The 26,631-nt window shown below is 43.2% G+C and overlaps 1 protein-coding gene across 3 annotated transcripts in view; it reads right to left on the bottom strand.

Annotated features, from left to right (window-relative positions):
* JARID2 (jumonji and AT-rich interaction domain containing 2) overlaps positions 1–26,631 on the bottom strand; it is a 254,562-nt gene that overhangs the window by 38,821 nt on the left and 189,110 nt on the right. For all 3 annotated transcript variants that reach the window (XM_062184688.1, XM_062184691.1, XM_062184692.1), the window contains 2 exons: positions 24,264–24,433; positions 7,333–7,509 (listed from right to left, as the gene is read on the bottom strand). In XM_062184688.1, the coding sequence (XP_062040672.1) occupies positions 7,333–7,509; positions 24,264–24,433 (347 nt within the window). The remainder of the gene's footprint in view (positions 1–7,332; positions 7,510–24,263; positions 24,434–26,631) is intronic.

Below are 26,631 nucleotides of genomic sequence, written 5' to 3'. Positions count from 1 at the left end.
GAGGCAACTCTCCCCGCTGGCACTGTTCTGTAGTAGGCCAGGTCTCAGTCTGCAGCACTGGCATTCCATATGGGTGCCGGTTCATGTCCCAGCTTCCCACTCCTGATCTAGCTCTCCGCTATGGCCTGGGAAAGCAGTAGAAGATGGCCTAAGACCTTGGGCCCATGCGCCTGTGTGGGGTACCTGGAGGAAGCTCCTGGCTCCTGGCTTCAGATCGGCCTAGCTCAGGTTGCGGACATTTAGGGAGTGAACCAGCAGATGAAGACCTTTCTCAATGTCTCTCTCTCTCTCTGTAACTCTACCTCTCAAATAAATAAATAAAATCTTATATATATATATATATATATGATATTCAATACTATTCCATATATATGGAATATATATATGGAATAGAATTGAGAATCTAGAAAAAAAACCCTTTAAAAAGAAAGCAGCAGCCACCCTCCACATGTCTGTAGATCTCACCAAGTTCCTCATTTAGCTCCAACAAATCTTTTATTCCTAAACTATAATTCATATACCATAATTCATTTAAAGTATACTATTCAATGGATTTTAGCATATTCACAGACTTCTGAGACCATCACACCCATATCATTTAAAATGTTTGCATTACTCCTAAAAGCAGCCCCATTGTCCATCCCTAAGCTTCCCAACTGTAATGACTTTTTCAGCTAGTTGTTCACAGCATTTTACAAACAGGGAGATAGGCTTAAAAAAGCTAAAGAACTGGCTGAATAACAGCTGGTTAGGAGGAAGTCCCCAAGTCAGAAGCTTCTCCACCATCAGAAGCCTCTTCCAGTGGGCTATCACAGAAACAGGAACAAAGGTGGGGCTCAGACGTACAGGAACAACAGGAAGCCCTGGCCATCTGCTGTGTGTGATGTGTCCTCCCAAGGCTCTACAGAGATGAGCAGAACCAACACTTCAGGGAGGAAATCAGGATCAAATCATTATGCTGACTGGAATTATCGAGAACCTGTACCATGGAAATGACTCACAACACAGTCTAGTAACAATCCACTCTAGGAGAAAGGCACCGTCTGTGATCTCCTCTGTAAGGATAAGGAAACACGAGTGGGCATTTGGCCCAACAGTAAGTTGCTACCTGGAATGCCCAGCATCCCATATCAGAGTGCCAGCTACTCTGACTCTGACATAGCCTCCTGCTAAAGTGAATCCTGGGAAGCAGCAGATGATGGCTCAAGTGCTTGGACCCCTGCCACCCACGTGGGAGACCCAGATGGCACTCCAGGCTCCTGTTTGGACTCGTCCAGATCTGGCTGTTTCAGGCATTTGGGGAGTGACTCAGTGGTTAGAAGATCTCTCTCTCTCTCTCTGCCTTTCAAATAAAATGAAAATAAATTTTAAAAAGAAAGACAAACAGAAAGAAAACTAAAGGACAGAAAGGCTGCCTGAGGTTGTAGTCTATGTAGTTTAGTGCCCAAAGTATGCTCTAACGGCCCCTAACAAACTAGACTGTCCCAGTGTGTGAGGGGAGAGATTAGGAACATATAGTCACAGTCTGACTTGACCTGCTCCATTGCCCTTTTTATTATTCCAACTTTTCAGAAAATTTTCTTGCCTCAACAGGAAACATGGAAATGTCACAAGTTAAAAAAAGGTCAAGAGGATATCCCATGAAAATTCCAACTGGAAAAAAAAAAAGCCTCTATCAGGCATAATCTCCTCATTGAGCATGGCCACAGGGAAACCCTGGCTCCACTACACACAGACCACTCCACCGCCCCGAACAAAAAGAGAGGGAGGGCTCAATCCACCTTGAAGGCAATCACAGAGCACAAATGGAGTAAACACATCCGAATGATTGCTTTTTGGCCCTTATACAACATGCTCCCAGTGTGAATCCAAAAGCAATTAAATCATTCCAGCTGGGAGTCCAATGACATGTCGCTTAAAAAGTCTTCTGAGAAATCTCGTGTCAGAAAAAGATGTGCACAAAAAGGAACAATATCCTCTCCTATTCCTTCCATTTTTCATAAGTGTAAAAAAGCATTTGAAAAACACACAATACATGGCTGATTCAAGCAATGAACTTTCACCAAGTTCACTTCACTAAAGAAAAGGCAAAGCCAGTCTCATCCCAAATTCATTTATTAATTCCTCTAGTCTGCCTCACTTAGCCACAGGGCTGGGGTGGACACGACACAATTAGGAGCACTTTTCAAAAAGTAAGGAACCTGAAATATCAAGTATTATAAACACTGAGAAAGCAGTGTGTTGTTTTGCTTCCAAACAGCAGTACTCACCTAGAAGCTCTATTGTTATTTGAGGACTGTTTTTGTGAGAGGATTTTGAATCTCTAATGAGCTATGGAAACAGAAGTTTCTGGAGGGGTGGTTGTTATAACCCTTGAGTTTTAAAACCCAAGGTTCAAAAGCTCAAATGATGGTGTTAACAAGTCATTTGAGAATATGTATTTCAATAAATAAATACATTTCCATTAGGATGTTCAGTAGACTATATATAAGATGAGAGTTCTGTGTTAGGTTTGTGGAACTAAACATTGGCCAGGGACATCAGGCTCTTATAGGACGTCTAGGGTCAGGGCTCCTACACCAAGGACAAGTACTGTCTTGGGGATACACAGTTAGACTCCATCTATAGCAGTGTCCCAAGTGTCACAGAGAGAGTGTTTCTCTTGTCACTTCTCCAAGTCGGCTGTCCTGATCTCCACGCCCCAAGTTGCCCCCACACTGCTTGGCTGGGATAAAATAGGACACCATTAGCAGTTTGGGTTCTGGATTCATGGTTCTAGGTTCTTAAAACTGGACATGCAGTTGCATAGGAATTTTTGACCCAAGCTACTCCAGTCATAAAGTATCCATCTGCATACTTTGCTGTCTGTGTACCTCTGCTCCATCTCAGTGTGGTTCACTCTCTGGGGAAGACATGGATGGTGCTAGCTTTCCTGACATGCTTCCACGTTGCCAGCATACAAAATGGGAGAAAAGCACCAATCTGATAGGCAAAATGCTCAAGAATGGACAAATCACCAGAAAACCTACTCTTCTTCCCTCTTATGAAGGAGTCTGCACTATTTAGGACAAATCCAGACTGTTCTTTGGAAAGCCTGTTTTAATATCTGTAGCATCTTGAGTCAAGTCAAAAACCATAAAGAAGCAGAGAGCTTCTGCTTCCATGTTAATATCTGTAAAATGAGGGAATAAAGCTGAGGCACTGGGGGGAGGGGAGCAGAAGGAGACTCTCATTTCAACAAAACCATCATCCTTCCCTGGCCATCTGATGTTGGAGAACTCCAACAGTCTGTACATTTGCAAGCAGCCATCAACCCCTTCCCTCCACTGGTGTCCTAAGTCTCACCCCTAGATTGTCACTATTTAACTCCAAGAATACTAACTCCAGGTGAGAACAGCATGACGCCTCAGCAGAACAGGATCCAGGTACACCTCTTTAGTAGCTGGTGTCCCTCCCTTCAGAAAGGAAGGGAGAGAACAGGGAGACAAAGAGGTATCACTAGGTGATACCTGACTCAAACCCCTACCTAACAATAAAGATTCAGGCTGTGTTTTCTTTGCATGATGATTACAAAAGTTCCGAGACTTAGATGTGTGAAAGGCAAACAAATCCATAAAACCCACACATACACACAAAAACTGGGAAATGCCATTTGTAATGGTGTCCAAAAGTAACACCAGAACATCTGAGAAGCTCACGGTAACAGGCCACCCCTTGGTTCTGAAGAGAGGGTTACCAAAGGGTCTAAGACAAGTGGAGTGACCTAAAAGGAAACACACCCAAAGACAGGTGACAGGAAGACAGCACTGAGAATGACAAGTGAAACTGGGGGTGGTACAATAGAGGAATGGCAGGGAAAGTGCTATGACCAGGGGACACTCTGTACAGAGCCAAGTCTCAGGGTACTTTTGATGAAGGTAGAGCCCATGAGCCGTGACGATCTGAGCTAGTTTTCAAAGCACCAGAATCAGCACAGGGTCCCAATTTTAGTATATGTGCTGCCGAGGCGAGCACAGCACAGGGTCATACACACATTTCTCACATGCACACAAGATACACTCTTTTCATGTATGATTAAAAAAATTAACTCCATACAACTCCATAAACCTTTAATGTGGTTCACCATGGTTAATAATGCAAAATTTGGCCACCAAAGATTCCATGATTATGTTTCAGCACTTTTCCCAGAGAAATGATTTCCAGAGCTCCCTTCCAAATCATCCACAAATACAACACTTTCAGGGACATGTAAACACAAAATCCTTCCTAACACTTACAGACTTTTCATGAAAACTCACAAACTAATTTTGTAGAACAAAGCCAGAGAGAGTCAGACAAAAACAAAATTCAAACTTTTCCACAGGGCTGCTGAAAAGCAGAGGAATTGGATTCCCAAAGGAAATGTCTGGGGAGGGGAGCGGCAAGCTCTGTGACTGGTCAGGCCCATCACAGACCAAGAGGCTATGCAGGGTGGGAGACGTTGGCTCTGGACAGCAGGAAGGACTGCAGCCCAAGACAGAGCCAAACCTAAGTACAAACATAACACCTGTGACTGACCCCTAGCACTGTTCCCCTAACTTTACAGGTGGACAAGGCCAGAGAAACTGCAGAGCCACAGAGGTTCTCACCATGATGGTGTTGTAGAGCTCTGGTGATGTTGGATCCAAAGGCAATTCTTTGAAAGAGCAGCCAATTCCTTCCTAGGCAGATGTCTTGGGAGTTTGGGGACTGGGCTAAAAGATGACTTCCATCTACCTAAAGTCACAAGCCAGTCAAAGACAAAAAAGAAATGGACCTCCCTTACTAAGAAATCAAAAAACAAAGCAAAACAAAACAAAACAAAAAAATATGATACTGCAGATTATACCACACATCTAAACACAGAAACCAATAGGAGAGAGATAGAGACATAAATGGGACCCATAATCAAGAAAACACAGCCCTCAGAAGCAAACCTTCATGTACTTAGTTCCTGAGACATGTCTAACACATACCTTCAATCCAGTCCTTCCATATTGGAACCAAAGACTCCCATCATCCTATGCAGCACCCAAACAAGAAAAATTAGTTCACTAAAAGAACCTAACAATGTTTCTGGAAAGGTTTCAAATAATAAGCAAATTCCCAAAGTGAACATTTTAAACCCTTTTCAATAACCACTTATTTTCACAGAACAGTAACTGCTTAAACATTTTCCTAGCAAATTCAAATATTATAGGCTTATCCACGTGTTTCCTCACATATACAGATATATGTATCTACAGATATAGAAACACTGATACACTCGCCTTGACTCACAAATAAAGACAAAGACAATGGAGAATCCCAGCCAATTCTTTCACTTCTACCCCACTCCTCTCAGTAGTGCTGCCTGACACTCTGGATGTAAACAATCAATCCGCAACTCATGGGAAAAGAGAACTAAAGACCTCTGTACACAAAAGATCAATTTTAACATTAGATGCTGATTCTATGAGACAATTGTCTGCCGAACCCCAAGTCAAGCTCAAAGTAGCTGGAAAAAGAAAGGAACTATAGAGTCCATCACACACGAGCACATGTGGAATTAATTCAATCGATGACATGATAGATGGATTTGTTCGTCCAATCACAGAAAGGGAGAGGAAAACATATTGGAAGGAAACCAATATTACGCTGGTGAAATATATTTCTATCACATGGATATACAGAGATTAACAAATAAAGAATGCAATTTCAAGTTATGTTTCCACTTATTCTCAGGTGTTGATCAAACAAACAAAAAACTTCTTCTCAAGAGTTTTTTTTTTTGCCCCTCCTAAATGAAAGAATATCAACAGTGTCTTTTCTTACTCCCTCAATCAACTCCCCTTCCTAATTCCTAATTTACTGCTTTCATCCCTGTCTCTCAAGGTCCTTGTGCAAGCTGTACCTTTATATGCTCCCAAGTTCAGGTTCTCAACAGCTGGCTCCTGGACAGGATCCTTTGACTTCAATAATTTTTCTTTGATTTCATAGAAAATCCTGCTGCCAGAGGAATAGCCTGAACTTGACCCACTTCATTTCATTTACACAACTAAAAATCATTTTCTATACTATTGCCTAGCAGATAATGAATCTCTGTGGCCCTTCTGGATCAGATCACTGGAAGCACACCTTGTCCTAGTGGAGCGAAAACAAGCCCCTCCCCCAACCAGCATTCCGCCATTCCAACTAATAGATGCAGCTCTCTTTCAACTACCAAGGTTAAAATTCAGTTACCATTTTGTATTAGCTCTTCTCCCTGAATAAAAGCAAGTTCTTACAAGAGTGCCATGTCCTCCACCATACCTATATGTCACCTCAACAAAATCCTAAGTAAGTGGTGAGACAGATGAACAATAATTAGACTGACAAGGCAGAAATGCCAAACGATGACAACTAGACCGATCTCCATTGTATCTAACATATGCTTGTCCTGAGCCTCTGTTGCTTAATGGCAGCTCAGGGCAAAGGTGTGGAGAAAAACAGCAAGAAAACATAGCTGTCCTCTGTGGTTGACTGCACTGTTTACAAAGAGCCCTTCTACCTCACGGTGTCTCCTATGAGAGTCCACAACAAATTATATCTAGTAGAGTAGCTAGTAGCTCCACAGAAAATGGATATAAAGGGTCTTAACAAAACTCCATATGGGCAGCAATCTAGTGGTTAAGATGCTGCATCCTACATCGTAGTGCCTGGGACTCCAGCATCTGGAATCCTGACTCCAGTTTCCTGCTAATACAGACTCCAGGAGCAGTGTTAAGCTCAACTTCAAATAGGTTACCACATCAGCTGAAAAAGCCACTGAGCACTTTCTACAGGCAGTTTACTTGAATAAAATGAGAAAACCAACCTGCATTCCTGTTTTTGTCTAATCCTCCTCCTGTAACTCTACTTCATAATATACTTCAAAAAGTACAAGGGGCCATTTACTCTGGTGCAAAACAAAGCTGGAATTCATGCATTTTTAAAAATATATGTTCCACATGTACATTTTCTAAATTACATGAAGAATCATAGCTTGCTTTCAACATAGCATCAATCTGCTGAAATTAAAATAATTGAGAATCGATCACAAAGTTCACCCACAAAATCTTCCTGATCACCCACATTTAGATGGGATCTTTTCTGCAACTGATTCCTGCAGTCCCCACAACACAAGCAGAACAGCACTCATCTTAGCAATCAAGTCACCTAGAATGCTCTGAACTGGACTGTGCTCCACTAGTCATCTCTTTCTTTGCCACTACTCAGCTAGTCTTCATCTATTTTCTTCCCAATGCGAGACCTCTAGACAGGTCTTAGATCAAACAAATCCAACAGTAAGCCTACCATGTCCGTTGGGAACATGTTTGTGGGCTTTTCCTTTCCTGGGGGTTGACTGGCATGAAGATGAAGCGTTGTTGGTGGCTGTTTTGACATCTTCTGTCTCATCATCTTCCTCCTCGGCGTCCTCCTCGTCCTGAGAGCTTCCAAAATAAACCATGCTGTTGGGCAGCGCAGGAGAACCTGTTGGTACAAGAAAGACAGCTCACCAACAAAGGCCTTGAACCTCACTCCTTCCCTAAGGAGCAATACCAAGTGACACATTCACAAAGTGACAAACCTGAACTCTCGTGGCCAAACATATAAAACAAAACTACTCCTCTCTATTGCTACTTTCAATTTATTTCTCAAGTATCCTCCAGGAAACAAAACCTCCACATGTGTTCTTTTAACATATTTTAAGCGACATCTCCCAGCAGCAGGGATTAAGTCACTTACCCAACACAACAAATCAAAAAATTTTAAATCTCATTGGAATAGTTCTGAAGCAAAAATGAAAAACAAAAACAGCACCAAGGATTCAACTGAGCAAGAAAATGCATCTAAAATAAAAACAGATACCCATACAGTAGAGAAAGACCGATTGTTCTAGAGTATGTATTCAACATTCAAGGCTTGGGGCCTTGACACAGGTCCCCCAGGGTCTACTTCTGATCCAGCTCTCTGTTAATGCACCTGAGAAAGCAGCAGAAGGTGGCCCACGTACTTGTGCCCCTGCCAACCAACATATGAGACCTGGCAGCCATTGCAGTTATTTGGAAAGTGAACCAACGAAAGGAAGAGCTCTTTCTGTGTCTTCAACTCTCTATGTGCTGTTCTGCCTTACAAATAAAACAAATCTTAAAAAAAATAAAATAAAATACTAAACTTCAAAACTTTTAAAAAGACAAGTAGGGAAAAAAAAAAATCGCAACTTAAAGTAACTGCTTTATATTCACAGAATCCCAAAATTCTAAATATATTTGGAAACCACTGTGATAGCTATGATCAGGTTATAAAGTAGCATAAATTTCACTGCAATATTAAAATTGAATTGAAAAACAGAAACAAACCAAGAAGCAAAAAACCAAACAAAACCAAAACACCTCACACCTCCCCAATGAAGAACCCATCCTCCCCCCTCTACATCTTCAAACGCTGTCATTTCTGAACTTAAAACAAACTAATAATACCAGGATTTCCTCAGTATTAATAAGTGCAATATAGTTCTTCCTCATCAAAGAATGCAGAAGGAGACAAACTAACACAAAGATGAGAAGATCTTCTTCCCTAGTATGAGAGTACTTCAAAAATGTAGTGAAAAAAGTACACTATAAAAACTATACATCAATTTCAAAGATTTTTTGTACCAAAAATAAACTTTTCAATCATCTTCTACAAATTTTTTCTATTATCTTTATATACCAGTACCATAGATCTCTTTCCTAAATCTACCTTTATAAATACTTCAGGAAAAGCAAGATAAATTTTACTCAGCCTCACACTGTCATACAATGCAGTGTATTACATGAGAAGGTGCCACCAAAGAGACTAAATCAGGGATCTTCAACACCCAGAGGTCTGGGAGCTTGGTGTTTGAGTTCCTTTGAAAGAGAACGAACAGGGTATACAATATCTTAACATTCCTTTCATGAACCTTGATGGGATGCGAGAGGGAGTGGGAGATGGGATGGCTGTGGGTGGGAGGAAGGTTATAGGGGAAAAAGCTGCTATAATCCAAAAGTTGGACTTTTGAAATTTATATTTATTAAATAAAAAAAAGAGATTTAAAAAGAAAAACAATCCATGCTGCATTTCTTTTGAAGAACTACCTTCCTATACTGTATCTTGGATGCTAAGACAAGTAAGTGAAATCAAAATGGTGAATATATTAAAAACAGGATCCTGTGATAACTTGTGCAGCCAACTGTGGAAGCAAAAGTACCAGGAAAGTGAGAGAAGGCAGGAAGGGTTTGGGGGATTAATTCAGCAGGAAAGCTAGAACTCCACTTTCTCCCCACCCCAGAAAAGGCAATGAACTCTGGAACTGAGAGTAATATTAAAATAAAACATTTAAGTTCTAATAGCAGTATTTTGTATCAAAAAGAAATCAGGTTAAAAAAAAAAAAACTAGAACATGTTAGAAATAAACTGGGATTAACATCTACCTACAGAATCTGTCAAGGATTTTTTTTTTTAAGATTTATTTATTTGAAAGGCAGAGTTAGCATCGGAACAGCACGGTGCGCCGGCCGCAGCGCACTACCGCGGCGGCCATTGGAGGGTGAACCAACGGCAAAAGGAAGACCTTTCTCTCTGTCTCTCTCTCACTGTCCACTCTGCCTGTCAAAAAAAAAAAAAAAGAAAGAAAGAAAGAAAGAAAGAAAGGCAGAGAGAAAGGTCTTCCATCCACTCGCTGGTTCACTCCTCAAATGGCTGCAATAGCTGTCAGCTGGGCCAATCCAAAGCCAGGAGCTAGGAGCTTCTTTTGGTTCTCCTACATGGGTGTGGAGGCCCCAAGTACTTGGGCCATCTTCCACTGCTTTTCCCAGGCCACAAGCAGAGAGCTGGATCAGAAGAGGAGCAGCTAGGACAAGAACCACCACCCAAAGAGGATGCTAGTGCCACAGGTGGAGACTTAGCTTACTACGACTACTCAGCATCCAGGTTTCTTTTTAAGATTTATTTATTTATAAGAGTTACAGAGAAGAGAGGGAGAGACAGAGATATCTTTCATCCACTGGCTCACTTCCCAGATGGCTGCCAATAGCAATGGCTGGCCCAGGCTGAAGCCAGGCGCTTCTTCAAGGTCTCCCACATAGGTGGCAGAGGCCCTAGCACTTAAACCATTTTCCACTGTTTTTCCCAACCCATTATCAGGGAGCTGAATGTGAAGCGAAGCAGCAGGGGCTCTTAGCAGTGCCCATAAGAGATGCAGTGTCTCAGGCGGGAGCTCTACCTGCTATGCAAAAACACCAGGCCCAGTATCCAGGTTTCATTAATGACATCCAGGTGCAGGGTAATTTCTTCAATGAAAGCAGAAAACATAGATCCTAAGCAAATGTAAATAAATGGATGGGACCTACTAGGTCTTCTCAAAGACACTCAGAGGCCAACAAAAGAGAAAATAAGATAAGAAACAGAAGACCAGTCAGGAAAGTAGAGCTTCTGAGGAACTTGCTATCCAAATAATGCCATCTGAGGGGCAAGAGTACTCAACCAATGCAAGGGCAGACCGCCTTATGGAGTCTGGCTTTCCTTTAGGCAGCTGATAAGCCGGACTGAACCTAAGGCAAAGTGTCAACAAAACAAAAGGTAATGAGGGTCTGTCAAGCCAGATGGAGAGCTGGGAATTGGCATGAGGAAGGAAAGGAATATTCCAGGAAGAAGGGAAAGTACAGGAAAAGGACAGACACTAAATAATAATGAATTCCAGATGAACAAGTCAGTTCACTACTCCCAGAGGCGAGCTGAAATATCTGACTTGCACCACCTTCCGTGCTCTGGCAGGGAGCCCTGAAGGACCAGGCTGTTGCCCTGAGCATGGATATAGCTGTCTGTCCTCCTTGACACCTTCCTCCAAGAAGCAGCTGCAACCTCTACCCATCTACTTGCGCATGACTAGTATCTGCCCTACAAGGAACAGTCTCAATCCTGATGTTGGCCTTGTCAGTCTTCCACATCTTCATACCCGTGTAATCAAATGCAAGTAGGCACCCCAACAACACAGCCTAATACTGTATGTTCCAATGCTGTCACCTGGTGGCTGATATAATCCCTCTGAGGATCTCAGGGCTCACATCCAGCTCACAGGACACATCAGGAAAAACCACAGTGCCGGCAAAGATGAAAACAGTAAAAGCAGCTTCTTTTTTTCTCTTGGACACAATGCCAGTACAATCTTCTCATATTTCACCTTAGAGAATCAGAAAGTTCTAGGTTCATGGCTTCAGCCTGATATAGCCCTGGCCATTGCAGGCATTTGGGGAGTGAACTAGTAGGTGTAAGATCTTGCTCACACTCTCCCATTATCACTCTCAGTCTGCCTTTCAAGCATATAAAAACGAACAAAAAGTATTTTTCAAATTATAGATCCTGATACATAAGGAGCTGTCTGGCCCTGTGTTTTAGCAGGTAAAGCCACTGCCTGCAGGGCCAGCATTCCATTGGGCGCTGGTTCGAGTCCTGGCTGCTCCACTTCCAATCCAGCTCTCTGCTGTGGCCTGGGAAAGCAATGGAAGAAGGCCCAAATCCTTGTGCGCCTGCACCCACATGGGGAGACCCAGAGGAAGCTCCTGGCTTCGGATCGGCGCAGCTCCGGCCGTTGAGGCCTTCTCTCTCTGTGTAACTCTGACTTTCAAATAAATAAATAAATCTTAAAAAAAAAAATTGTTAATGAAACTTCTTTCATACAGGATGGGACAACCTTTTTTTTTTTCTTTTTTTGTTTTTATTTTTGACAGGCAGAGTGGACAGTAGAGGGAGACAGAGAGAAAGGTCTTCCTTTTGCCATTGGTTCACCCTCCAATGGCCGCCGCGGTAGGCGCGCTGCGGCCGGTGCACAGCGCTGTTCCGATGGCAGGAGCCAGGTACTTATCCTGGTCTCCCATGGGGTGCAGGGCCCAAGCACTTGGGCCATCCTCCACTGCACTCCCTGGCCACAGCAGAGAGCTGGCCTGGAAGAGGGGCAACCGGGACAGGATCGGTGCCCCGACCGGGACTAGAACCTGGTGTGCCGGCGCCGCAAGGCAGAGGATTAGCCTGTTAAGCCACGGCGCCGGCCCTTTTTTTTTTTCTAAAGAGAGAGTTACAGACATAAGAGAAGGAAAGCCAGAGAGGGAGATGCAATCCCCCAATGGCCAGAGTTGTGCCAGACCGACGGCAGGAGCCAGGAGCTTCTACTCAGTCTCCTACAGGCACGCAAGCACTTGGGCCATCCCCTGCTCCTTTCCCAGGCGCATTAGCAAGGGGCTAGAATGAAACAACCGGGACTTGACTTGGAGCCTATATGGGATGCTGGCGCTGCAGGCCAAGCTTAACATGCTTTGTCACAGTGTCAGTGACAATCTTTTGAAAACCTCATTGTGGGCCGGTGCTGCAGCTCACTTGGCTAATCCTCCACCTGCGGCGCCGGCACCCCAGGTTCTAGTCCCGGCTGGGGCGCCGGCTTCTGTCCCAGTTGCTCCTCTTCCAGTCCAGCTCTCTGCCATGGCCCAGGAAGGCAGTGGAGGATGGCCCGAGTGCTTGGGCCCTGCACTCGCATGGGAAACCAGGAGGAAGCACCTGGCTCCAGGCTTCGGATTGGCGCAGTGCGCTGGCCGTAGCAGCCATTTGGGAGGTGCACCAACGGAAGGAAGGCTTTTCTCTCTTTCACTGTCTAACTCTGCCTGTCAAGAAAGAAAGAAGGAAAGAAGGAAAGAAGGAAGGAAGGAAAGAAGGAAAGAAGGAGGAAAGAAGGAAAGAGAAGGAAGGAAGGAAAGAAGGAAAGAATGGAAAGAAGGAAAGAAAGAAAGACAGAAAGACAGAAAAGAAGAGAAAAGAAGAGAAAAGAAAAGAAAAGAAGAGAAAAGAAAAGAAAAGAAAAGAAAAGAAAAGAAAAGAAAGAGAGAAAACCTCATTGTGAAGACAGCATTCAAGACAATGAGAATGTAGCTATACAGATGGAAACCTAGGAAGAGAAAGCTGTGAGATATATGGTTCCTAACTTGAAAACACATTCTAAAAAGAGAACTACTCCTTTCCATGATAGCATTCACCAAAGGTCCACTGAAAAACACCAACAAGGATATATACAACAGGAGTGGGGAAAGAGCCTACCAGACCCTCATTCTGAGTCATGCCCTTTATTGCTTGCGATGGACTATCCATGTGAACACACAAGCCCCATCCACAAGGACATTAATTAGCAAGTGAGAGAGCCTGACATTATCAAATGGAGATATATCAGCTGTCTCCTATGTTAAAAACTCTGGTTTTCAAAAGTTAACAATTAAAGATGAATGTATTAGAAAGATAAGGACTGCATGATTTGGGGTAGAAGAGGGTAATTTATATTCAGTGACTGTAAATATGTTTTTAGTATACAGCTTTCTATTGAATTACAACCGTATTTTCCCCCCTGATTATTCAAGCGCATTACCAAATGCAAAAAAAACCTGAACTTGGATCAGTTAAGAGGAATCGGGAGTATGGAATGCATCTGTGCTTTGCCAAAGCCGTATTTCATTACTTTTCAGAATTAGCTGGCAATGTCTCTACAATATTTACTGAAGTGCAAACCAAATGTTTTCATCTGGACAAAAATCAAACTGTGGTATGTTACAACCACAACAGAAATCATTTTAATCCAAAAGCTTGCTTTCTCTAATTTGAGCTGCGGTTTCTATAAAATTGGATTCTTCTCCATGAATCATGTAAACAGACAAACCCTCCTTCCCATTATCTTCCCTCCCTCAACCAGCTCTTGATCTTAACAAGCCAGATGTAGCTGACTGTATTTTGGAAACACCCTAAAGGGATTCCCTGCACACTGTCAATTAGTTGAAGAGTCAAATTCTGTTTGCTTGACCCAATTAACATGGGGATAGCCTGCTGAATTGGCATTTCCCGGGATTTCACCCTTAATCTACACAAACAGAATGAAAACTGATCTGCACTTTTTATCACATTAAATTAAAAAACAAAACGTCAAAGGGAACAGGTTGGGGGCACAGGGGTAGGGAACAGAGATGCAGCTACCTAATGACTTCCCGTGATAGAGGAGAGAGAAAGAATCAACCATTTGAGAAATCATAGGAGAAAGCAGCTGCAACAACTACTTCAGTTCATTAATCCAATACTGTGTGTACCAGGCACTGTCCCATCCCAGAGACCTACACAACCAGCTGCCTGCATTCACCTCGTGTGTACACACCCACACACAGTTCCCCTAAAAGACTAAGACAATTTTAACACACTGAATGATAACCTCTGTAGCATTTGCTGGTTGACCTTTATAATTTATGGAGGAGAAAGAATTTATAATAGGTTCTCTTAAACATCATCCATTTGCATGTCACACCAAAATTACTTGTTATATCCAAATACAGGCTGAGTATTTCTAACTGCAGCCCGAAATGCTCCCAAACCTGATGGTCAAAGAGTTTCAGATTTCAGAACATTTCAGACTTTTGGAAGATCAACAGGTAAACTCTATCTTACAATTTGAAAAATTCTAAAATCGAAAACAATTCTGGGGACCAGCACTGTGGCATAGTGGGTAAAGCTGCCGCCTGCAGTGCCAGCAGCATCCCATAAGGGCACCGGTTCGAGACCTGGCCGCTCCACTTCCAATCCAGCTCTCTGCTATGGCCTGAGAAAACAGTGGAAGATGGCCCAAGTCCATGGGCCCCTGCACCCACGCGGGAGACCTGAAAGAAGCTCCTGGCTCCAGATCAGCTCAGCTCTGGCCGTTGCAGCCATCTGGGGAGTGAACCAGTGGATGGAAGAACTAACTCTCTCTCTCTGCGTAACTGTGACTTTCAAGTAAAATAAATAAATCTTTAAAAAAAAAAAAAATTCTGGTCCTAAGTACTGCAGATCAGATATACTCAACCTTTACTCTGTGTGCTATCATTTTTTTCTTTTTTTTTTTCCTTAAGATTAATTTATTTATTTGAAATTCAGAGTTACAGAGAAAGACTTTCCACCTGCTGGTTCACTCCCAAAATGACCACAATAGCCAGGGCTGGGCCAGGCCAAAGAAAGGAGCCATGAGCTTCTTTTAGGTCTTCCAAATGGTTTAGCAAGGGCTCAAGCGCTTGAGGCATCTTCCACTGCTTTTCCTAGGCCATCAGCACGGGGCTGGATCAGAAGCAGAACAGCCAGTACATGAGCTGGTACCCAAATGGAATGCTAGCATCACAGGCGGCAGCTTCACCTGCTATGCCACAATGCCAGCCCCTATAATTTTCTTTAAAATGGTTCTCATTCTTGTCTTTAATGATTCTATTTCTTTTTTTATTTATTTATTTTTTATTTATTTATTTATTTATTTATTTTTTGACAGGCAGAGTGGACAGTGAGAGAGAGAGAGACAGAGAGAAAGGTCTTCCTTTTTTTTGCCGTTGGTTCACCCTCCAATGGCCGCCGCGGTAGCACGCTGCGGCCGGTGCACAGCGCTGTTCCGATGGCAGGAGCCAGGTGCTTCTCCTGGTCTCCCATGGGGTGCAGGACCCAAGGACTTGGGCCATCCTCCACTGCACTCCCTAGCCACAGCAGAGAGCTGGCCTGGAAGAGGGGCAACCGGGACAGGATCGGTGCCCCGACCGGGACTAGAACCCGGTGTGCCGGCGCCGCAAGGCGGAGGATTAGCCTATTGAGCCACGGCGCCGGCCATGATTCTATTTCTATTAGAGCAACAAAAAACTATCACTTGTCTAAAAGTTAAAATAATATTAGCAATATATTTTTGTTTTAAACACTGAGATAACACCTGCTGAACTTCACTTAAAAAAAGATTTATTTTATTTACTTGAAAGGCGGAGTTTACTGAAATACAGAGGAAGAGTCACATAGAGAAATCTTCTATCTGCTTGTTCATTCCCCAAATGGTTGCCAACGGCTGGAATGGGTCTAGTTTGTAGGTCTCTTCCTGGTCACCCATTTCTTCCTGGTCTCCAATGTGGGTGCATAGGCCCAAGCAGTTGGGCCATCTTCCATTGCTTTCCCAGGTGCATTAGCAGGGAGCTAGATCAGAGCCAGGACTCCAACAAGCATTCACATGGGATGCTGGCATTACAAAACAGAGGATTTACCTACTATGTCACAACACCAGCCCATAATAAATTTTAAAATGTTCAACCCCTCATATCTGGCACCAACATGGAAATGTACAGCAATCCCTTATTGACTAAGTAGCTGCCTATCCAGGAACGACCATCCTGGGACCTTTTTCTTTTACTATGTGCATCTCCATAGGAAAAGGACAACTACTGAAACGGATGCCACACGGAATCTAAAACTCTAGGACAAAGTCTGTGAGACCTGAGCCTAAATCAAGGTGTAACTATTTTAAATTAGGCCTCCATCTTATAACTTGGGCCTGACCAGGCCCTGAACCCTAAGCCAGAAGTAAATAAATGAGCTCACCTTGCAATAAAATCTCCTAGCAACCGCTGATTAACAGATAATAGAGAAATACCTAGAGTCCCTGGTGTCTTCTCAGGGCAGATAAGGTGATTGATAGCTACCCGAGACCCTGCAGTTCCGCACGTACACCTCAGCAGTTTGGACCCTATGCTTCGGCCAATCAATTCAAAAGGCATCAACCCCAAAGCCATCCAACCACCTTTAGTAGGTCCGTTCCCACCACTGGATGCACTAATCAATTCTAGGAGATGTCCTTTGAATTTCCCGCGGGATGAGATGATTTGTTAAATGGTACCATGATGTATAGAATGTCTCTGAAAACCCTATAAAAACCCTGTTAACTGAAGGGTCGGGGCTCTCAATTCAGACCCACTGTGTCGGTGTTGATTGAGAGTCCGGCCTGGACCTGTAATAAAACTCTCGTGTGCTTTACAGCGGTATCGGCTCCTTGGTGGTCTCTGGGGACGACTGAACTGGACATAACAAGTCAAGGCCCCTGCAGTCTCGTATACTTGGTCTTGAAAACGACCATCATGTCTTTAGTCAAAACAACTGTGATGATCCCAGAGGTGTGGAAGTAATTCATGCAAAACCACTCTCAGCAACTCACACTGAAGTGATGTTTGGTTAATAACTGCCTTCAATAGCACAAATAACTCACAGCTATAAAATCAAACTCTCCTTCTTTGGAGAGAACAGAGGCATGTATCTTTATCAAATGCGAAGGGGGATCAGAAAGGAGAGGGCTGTAATTGAATAGTTAGTATGAAACGTGAGGGTAACGCCAGGCAGATCTGGAAATCTTCAGCTACATAGGAATCTAAAGGAAGAACAAGAAATGAAGTAATGACCTCCTGTTGTTGGTCAGTCTTTCCCTCAGAATTCCCCCTGCTCCTCAATCATAGCCTGCAGGCATGAAACTAAGGACACAAGCACCCAGCTTTGCGCATGTGATCCCACCTATAGGAAACGCCCCTGGAAAGGGCATGTGTTCCACCTGCGAAGAGCCTTACCAGGAAGGCTCGGGCAATGGGAATTCAATTAACAGCACATCACTTCCCTCCCAGCATCAAAATCACCTATCCACCTAGAATCTTTACAGTGAAAGGAGGAAACATATCCCTTCTAACCTTTTCCACACTTTCTCTGCACAGGTGGCTTAAAATATACACAAACACATATCAAATAGAATTCCAGGAAGACTCCATCACAGTGCTGGGTAACACTAACATCACCGTGCCACCTCAAGCAGAGAAGCTGAAGCTGTTAGAATTAACTCCATCAACTCACAACCACTGCAAGCCACCCAAGTCTCTGTGGCTTGGGAAAGCCGGGTTGCTGCTTTGGCTCCTGTAGAGACGCTGAATATGCGGCTGGTGGGATGCAGAGACCAGCAACTTCAGTGCTGTCTGAGGAATGAAACCTTCACAACCAGCTAGGAACTCCGGAATCACACCACATGCAGGGCAACTAAAAGTTTTCCACCACATACCTTCTCTAAATACATTTTAGAAAAGACAAGAGATACTACGACATCAGGACAGGAAGGAGAAAGCCGGGGATGATTCTGAAAAGTACTACCGAGTCTGAGCCAGCAGCCCTGGGAAGGGAATGGGAGCCAACCTGCTTTCATCTTCAGGGAGGGCAAACATGGTCAGAGACCAGCCAGCTGGGAGCAGGGCCAACCCTCAGAGCAAGATGTCTTGGCGCCTGCACGGATCACGGTCACAGAGCAATAACAAGGGATCCAACCTTCCCTTCCTCAGACCTCAAGAATTCCAAGGTTCCGTATTTCTTCCTTACATGCTGATAAACTGTGCTAGCAGACTTAAATCGGCTGTGCTTCTACAAAACCAGAGAATGGGACTTCTTGTAGACTCAGTCCATTTTCCAAAAAGCTGCTGGGTCATCTTCCTAAGCCACGAGGCATTGTAAGTCACCTCTGCAGAACCTCGGGGGTTCTCTGAAACCTAAACCAGAGCCGCACAGCCTGACACGCATCCTAATCCCCACGGTTTAGCTGCAGGCCTCCAAGAACAAACCCCAAGAGCAATCTCCACGTTGGCAGCAGCTTCTGCAGAACTGCTTCCCCCAAAGGTTCCTCACCTATTCATATTCCTTTTCAAGCCAGCCATCCCTCCTTCCTGCCAGCATGTGGAACACATCCCCACCCTGGCATTCTCACACACTACTGCCATAACCTCTATTTATTTCAACTAAGACCTGAGACTGCTTTCCTGTGTCTAATCTCTGTTTTCTAGGTGTCTAGCATATAAAAAGGGTTCAATAAAGGTTTGCTGTATTAATTAGCAATTGAATGACAGCTGATTACAGAAGGTTCTGTTAGGAGAAACAAAAGGCAAGCAAGCAGTCCCCCCATTTATAAGGAATTCCCCCCATAAAAGCTCTTTCCAGGCCCAGCTGAGATGCAGAGAACCATGGCAGGCGGGTTTGCAGTACCCCACACAGAGAAAAAATAAAAGAAATAAGAGAATATCTTAACCTGCACTGTTCTACTGCATTGAATTCTTCCTGATCTCTTAATAATCATAGTCAGAACAGAAGGAAGAAGACGAACTCATTAAGAACAATAAGGCTGCACACAAGAAGGAGCAGGGCAGCAGGAATCTGCAAGTGCAACACACAGAGACCCACTTCCCAGGACATCCAAGGAATGACACTAATTATGCCTCCAGCTAGAGCCAAGTGGACCCCTTCAAAGTAGCTATTTAAAGATAAACGCAAGCAAACACTTCAGGCCAAACTGTACTGTTCATTCCATCTTCCTTTCCTATAAAAATTTTAGGTTATGATATTGAAGAGGAAAACAGAGTCTCACCAAACTTAACCAATAGGTCTGTGAGTATCCTAACACTTGAATGAGCTGGGATTACATTATCTATTACTGCTAAAGGAAGAGGGGAGATTTTCACAAAAGGCACTTAAGGGGGTTCAGAGGAAAGGGCCTTCCAGTTTTCACTAACGGATCACGAAAAACAAGGCTTACAGAACTCCATTCACTGCCTCTCTCTCAGCCTCAGGGCTTCTCTTCCACATTCCAAGTCAGCATACAGACTACGAAATGCACTCACTGGGGACTGCAGAAAAGAATGACCTGCAATCCAAGGCAACAAACGGCACTGCCAGGTCTCTGATTTGATTCTTTCATTATTTCTGCAGCCAGACTTTCTTTCCTACAAATAATGAGCTTATTAAACATGGTCCTCTTTACCCTAACACAGGCCCCTGTCATCCAAGGGTGATGGACTGACTGGGCTCTAAACTCAACAGGAGGTTCAGGCCTTTGACAAGCTCCATTTGCTTTGGAATCAGCACCAAAAAAGAAGAAATCAAATTAGAATGCAGGTATGAGAAATGTTAATCGGATTCCCCACTGTCAACTTTGCCTGAAAAGGCTTCAGATGAAGCAAAGATTAAACCAGGAATATGTGTCATCAGCCACTGATATAAAAAGTTAGAAACACATCTAAATGTAAATCAGGAATTAGACAAATTATGAGACATTCATAAGATGTAACACTGTTAAACTATTAAAATGATGACAGCCAAGTGTTTGTAGGGCACCGTTAAGCAGGAAAACCAGGCTGCAAAAATAAAAGGCTAATGCAATACTATTCCAGGAAGAAATATGTATTACACAGACAGCAGCCTTGGGGAGAATCCACAAAGGAGGTGGTTAACAGCGGTTGTCTTCCAGAAATGGGGAGGAGGCTAAAAGTTCATTCTTTTGCCAACATTCTCTCCTGCTCATATTCCCAAGAACACCTTTACTTTTCTTAAATTAAGAGTAACAGAAGATTCTTTAAGTGCCACAAAGTCAAGAATCATCAATTCATCCCCTATACATTTCAAAACATGAGTGCTCAAGCAATTATACACTGAAGATGCCATCTAATGCCACCAAATCTTTCAGACTCCAGGGTCATGAAGGTATCAGACACATCCTCTGTCATTCCGTGCTTTCAGAGCCGGAACAGGTAAACATACTTCATCTCACATAACACAGCATTCGAAAGCTAAGGTGACTCTCAGATCTAAAAACACAGCATTCTAAAGCTAAGAGGACTCTCAGATCTAAAAAGCAGAGGAGAAACGTGAGTGCAGTAAGAGCCTTTACTGTACACCACTAGCTAAAAACAAAACTTAACACAACCTATTGTACAGCCTCACTCACAAATAGAGGAGAAATTTCCAAGGCACAGCCTATTATTTCCAAAATTGATTCAAACAAATCCTAGATTCCACTTAATTCTTTGTTGCATCTGACAACTCAAAGTAGTAAACTGTATCTATGACAAGATGGTTCTCTGGAATCTTTAAATTTCAAAACTGAGTATGTGGTAATACCTTCACTACATCCTATTTATCTGAGCAATAAACATACTTCTCAAAGTATAGGCCTCTCCAAATCTCACAGAACCAGAGAAAATATGAATTTAAAAAGAAAAACATATGTACATTCCGCACAAACATTCACATTCCTGTCTACATACACACACAGACTTTGACAGTCCCTGCCCTGTTCCTCTATGTCCTGATCACTGGGCCCTAAAATCTAACACAGCTCTACCAGCTCTGTGAAAAAGAGCCATTCCTTGGTCAAAAGAGAAACTCCACTTTGTCCCAAGAGAATAGGAGCAGTGGATCCTCTGGAGACACAGACCATTACTCATAATCTCTAAACTGACCACAGTAATTCTAGACAAAATTCCTTCCTAATCTTACCAACGTGGACAACTTGTAGGTGTCATTTTCAAGAGCAGCTCCAACTGCATTAAAAAGACATACATGACCAAAGTCACAAAGAGTCCCATCACCATAGGACATTATTTACCTGAACTCATCTTGCTGTGTTGTGCACCTGTTAAAGATTTCTTCAGCTCAAATTCCTTCCTCATCCCAATCCTCTTCCATTTCTGAGGATACCAACCCAGGCCCACCAGATTCACAGCCTATTGGCCAGTTCTCCTCTTCCCTTCAGCCTTTGTGGCCAATGCAACACCAGATTCTGCCATATTTCCCCCAAAGTTTTCTTTCTTCTCTCTTCACACTCAACACCAAGAATCACTAGAATCTCTCAGAAGGAGTTTGTTAAAGAATAATAGATTTGAATTACTGGAGAGCCTACCTACCCAGCTCCTTTATGCAGGACCAAGTGATCTACAGAGGGCAGGAAATTTCTAATACCACACAGTTCTTGGTTTTTCCTTTGCTAACAACCCAGTCACAAAGGCAATACTGAAACAGAGCAACCAGGGATGGAATAAGGACCAATCAATCATGTTGGCTACAGGAGCAAAGTGAGATTAAAAATGTTCTAGGGGCTGGCACTGTGGTGTAGCAGGTAAAACCGCTGCCTGCAGTGCTGGCATCCCATATGGCACCAGGTCAAGACCCAGCTGCTGCTCTACTTTCGATCTAGCTCTCTGCTATGGCCTGGTGAAAGCAGAAGATGGCCCAAGTCCTTGGGCCCATGCACCCGCATGAGAAGACCGAGAAGTTCCTGGTTCCTGGCTTCGGATCAGCACAGCTCCAGCCGTTGCAACCAACTGGGGAGTGAACCAGTGGATGGAAGTCCTTTCTCCCCCTCTCTCTTTGCCTCTCCTCTTTCTCTAACTCTGACTTTCAAATAAATAAATAAATCTTACAGGAGAAATAATGTTAAAAAAAAAAGTTCTACATGGGAGAGAGTTGGCAGCAGAGATGGTAGTAGTAACAAGAGCCAGGTTATAAGCACTGAATGAAGAAAATCTTACAAAACGTTTGGCTTTAAATTGACATTGGATGTACTGATGCTGACTTTGATTTTATGCAAAGAGCAGGAGACATACATTAGACAGACTTAACAAGCATGTGTGCACAACCTCAGGCCAGAAATAACTGCTAAGAGAAATGACAACCCAGTAGCTTCCTTCAAGCACACCTAGTGCCCAGAACATGGATTCTAAACGACTTCTGAAGGAAGTCACAGATTCGAGAAAAAAGACCCAATGAAACCTTGTTTTCAACCTACAAGAATAACAGGGACACATCAAAAAGATGTACAGCCCAGCCAGAAGGGGCTCCACGTATGCGATCTGGAATCTGGAATGTTAAAATGATACTAGCACTCAAGCAAGTCATTAGCCTAAGTTCTAGCTCCTGATTCTACCTTTCTGCTAATGTAGACCCTGAGATGCAGAAGTAAATGGGCTCTGCCACCCACAAGGGAAACGTGACTACATTCCTGGTTCCTGGCTCTGTCCCCAGCCCACTCTTGGCTATGGTGAGCATTTGGTGAGTGCATCAGAAGAAGGGAGCACTCATTCTCTTTCTCATAAACAAATAAGTAAATAAATAAAATTATATCAACATGTTTCAACCCTTTGAATGAAACAGGTTATCAGTCTGTAAAAAGACCATGATATTAATGAATCTAGCTTCATGATAAATGAAATATGTACATAATTTCAAGTAACTCCCTCCCATATACACTCATAAATTATAAAGGTTAATAAATTTAACTTTATATGGAAAATACTTGACATACCACCTTAACTGAACAACCAATGTGAACACCATCTATATAAGAACAGAATCAAATTTTGTGCCTCCCAAGAGGATTCACAGATATAACATCCTTTCTATGGGCCTGTAATCTTAAAATGTCAGGAGTATCAAAGTCAGAGACAGCAATTAAAGGCATCCCCAGATTCTAATCTTCACAATTCTGCTTGCAAAATGGGCACAACAAGACACTGTAGGCAATGTCAACTGGGGTAGGGGGTAGTGTCTCAGGACTGCACGCTGGAACTGCATCCCTGTCAACTCTCAAATTTCAATGGCTACAGGACAAAGTCCGTTATCTGAACAAAATCTATAGTAGAGTTCTGAGGAGTGATGGAACATCAGGTAGAAAGTTACTGTTTCAAATGGTCCATGAAAACTCTCCTTGATATGGACTTACACCCTTCTATCTCTGTAACAGTTTTTGTGCTCTTTCAACTCACAGGTGGGAATGTCTGGCTCGTTGGGCAAAATAAGGCCCATTAATTATCTGGTGTGGCCTTGCCAAGGCAACTGCAGTTGGGACTCAGAATTCAATAAGTCTATATAGCAGGTTAATTTCAAGTCGATAATCTTGTACGGCCTGCAACTGATGTTTCAGATATCCAAACAGACCCTGGCAGAAAAAAAGTGATAGGAATCTTAACTCCCATAATAAACAATTTCCTAAGTCCTGATAAATCCAAACTCATGCTTTCCTACAAAATTTTATTTTCCCCTTGTTCTCTGTTCACATATACATGGTTTTACTGAAAATAATACTTAACAACTACTGTTTTTCTTTGAGTACCGTGCCAGGAGAGCACTGCGCCCTGTCAGGATGGCTCACTGGCAATAGGTCTCAGGAAACCTGGGAAGAGACCATTCAAAGCTCCTCCACCACAAAGTGACAAGATATCAAAAAACAGCAATATGTGGGCAAATGTGGTGACAGGTGACCATGGTAGTGACTGAAGGTTCTAAAGGGGTAGCTTGGAGCAATCAAATTATAGCAATTAGAACTACAAACTGTGCTACTGTGTGTTGAGAAGCCGAGAAGAGGAATACAGCAATCAAGAGAAAATGGGGAAAAAAAAAAAAAAAAAGACATGACTCAAGCAACACCTAGTTCAGCAACAACACCTAGACAGCCCCTGGTGAAGCAGTAGGCCCTAAGCTCAGGCTGCGGAACTGCAAGGCGAATGCTGCAGAAAGGCACAATGAGGTTCTACTCCTTTTTCTCTCCACGAGGCTTGAGAAGTGTGCTGGCAACGCATTCTTACCTCGAAGGCAGAGAAAGGTAAGAAAATCTTCTGTCTTAGGCTTCCTTTTAGAGAGGTCAGAGATTTGAGTAGCAGGAGGGGGTAGCAATGGCTCCACAATCTTCACTGGAGTTGTGCTGGGACTGTTCGGTTGAGATTGAGCAAACTTCCTTTGTGCTTGCAGCCTGGGCCTGCAAAAGATGGAAAAAATTAACAATAAATTAAGCAGAGACCAAAGGGTGTAGACTTACATACAGCAATGAAATCCAGATACTCCCTCATCCTCAAAAAAAAAAAAAAAAAAAAAAAAAGAAGAGCCTATTTCAAGCAAACTCATTCTTCCTAATCAAAGTTCTTTATCTCGCACACTCTCATAAACCACAAGCCTGCTTTAAGGTGCAATAAATTCAGTTAAAGGGCTGTATTTTATACATGGATATAAAATAAGCATCATGAACAAGTATATGTACCAGGGAATGCATACATACTAACCACACACATTCCTGCATGTTTTAAAAATTGCACATGCCAACAGCATATAATTAATGCCTCTCATAATTTTGTTTCACCCTAAAGTATAGGACGCTGCCTTGAATACACAATCCTCTCTGGCTATGTCCTTTCATCCAGTCTACCTCTACCACCCATTCTCCTGACCCAGCTGCAATAGTGGCCCCAATCTAATCTCTCCTGAATTCAGCCCTGAAGCTCACTTACCTAACTAAAGCCTGTGAAGCAAGAAAAGAGTTAGACAGACACAGCTGAGGGAGGGAGCAAAGATGAGATACATGACATGAGAAGGACTGGTGCTGCTGACTTTAAGCACAGAGGAAGGATAGCATAACACAAAGAATGTGGTGCCTTTGAAGCTGGGAGCAACCATTGGTGCCAGGCACCAAGGAAACAGGACCTCACTCCTACAGCTATATGGAATGGGGCTGGCCAACAACCTAAACAAAGTTGGCAAGCTAACACTTTTAATTTCAGCCTTGGGAAGCCTGGAGCAGCAAGTGCAGACATCTGACCTAGTGAAGGTTTCCCTGGAACCTCTGCATGACTACATGGCAGAACTTGAATCTGTTTTTGTTACAGAATGCTTTCCAGTTCAGAGAGAAGAATTACCACACAGATCTACCTGAGCTGGTGGCAGTGGGAGGAGAGTTACCAAAAGGTGACAAAGTAAAGGAGCCTCCAAAAGGCAAAAGCTTCCAACACCAGGATGCTGCACAGCAAACATTTGTATCACATTATAATCATCTGTATTAAAAAGGTTTTACATACTAAATGACAAAAAAAGTAAAGTCTGCAAGGCAGAACAAAAATATTTCTCTCCAGTCTACCCAATCTTTTTCCTACACGCACAAAACTGTGGATTATTCTTGAAAATAGAGTCAAGTTGAAAATCCATATCCATTTTAGGACAGTCCTTCCTTATGCAGACTCACACTGGTATTAACCCTCTAACTTATTCGTTTGGTGGAAACTGGACCAGTATAAATGGACCCTTTCACCTGTAGATTCTTATTCCATCATTTTGGAAATGTTTCTCTACTGTTTTCGTTTCTGTGTATTTTTTTTTTTTAAATTTGACAGATAGAGTTAGACAGTTAGAGAGAGAGACCAAGAGAAAGGTCTTCCTTCCGCTGGTTCACCACCCAAATGGCCGCTACAGCTGGCGCTGTGCCGATCCAAAGCCAGGAGCCAGGTGCTTCTTCCTGGTCTCCCATGCAGGTGCAGGCGCCCAAGCACTTGGGCCATCCTCCACTGCCTTCCTGGGCCACAGCAGAGAGCTGGACTGGAAGAGGATATATGGAGTGCCGGTGCCACAGGCGGAGGATTAACCAAGTGATCCACGGCGCCGGTCCCTCTGTTTTCCTAACAGTTGCCAACGATGAATTTTCCATTCTCTATACAAGTCAGTATACTAAATACTGTTTTCATTAATTGATTGATTTTAATCTATTGGAAAGATATAGCAACAGAGTGAGAGACAGAGACAAAGAGATAGGGATATGTTCCATCTGCTGGTTCACTCCCAAAATTCCTGCAAAGCAGAGCTAGGCCAGGCTAAAGCCAGAAACCCAGGACTCTATCACAGTCTCACATTGGTGACGGGCCCAATCACTTGAGCCACCATTTACTGCTCCCAGGATGCATTAGCAGGAAGCTCAATCAGTTCCTGGGACTTGAGTCAGTATTCTGTTAAGGGATGCAGGCATCCCCACATGATGGCTTAGACCTGGGCCTCAAGACCCACCCCAGTATACTGAGCTAACATTCATAAGTTTACCTAATAATAGCTTTTTCTTTCATTATAAAGATCTCAACTTCTAACACAGCAGTAAGCATCTGTGAGGCTAAGAACTTATTGCTATAAAATGTCCGTAAG

The sequence above is a fragment of the Lepus europaeus genome, chromosome 3 (genome assembly GCF_033115175.1).
Source record: "Lepus europaeus isolate LE1 chromosome 3, mLepTim1.pri, whole genome shotgun sequence".
NCBI classification, from domain to species: domain Eukaryota; kingdom Metazoa; phylum Chordata; class Mammalia; order Lagomorpha; family Leporidae; genus Lepus; species Lepus europaeus.
The sequence above is the reverse complement of the archived record's forward strand: the minus strand, read 5'-3'. Positions and strand labels throughout refer to the sequence as shown.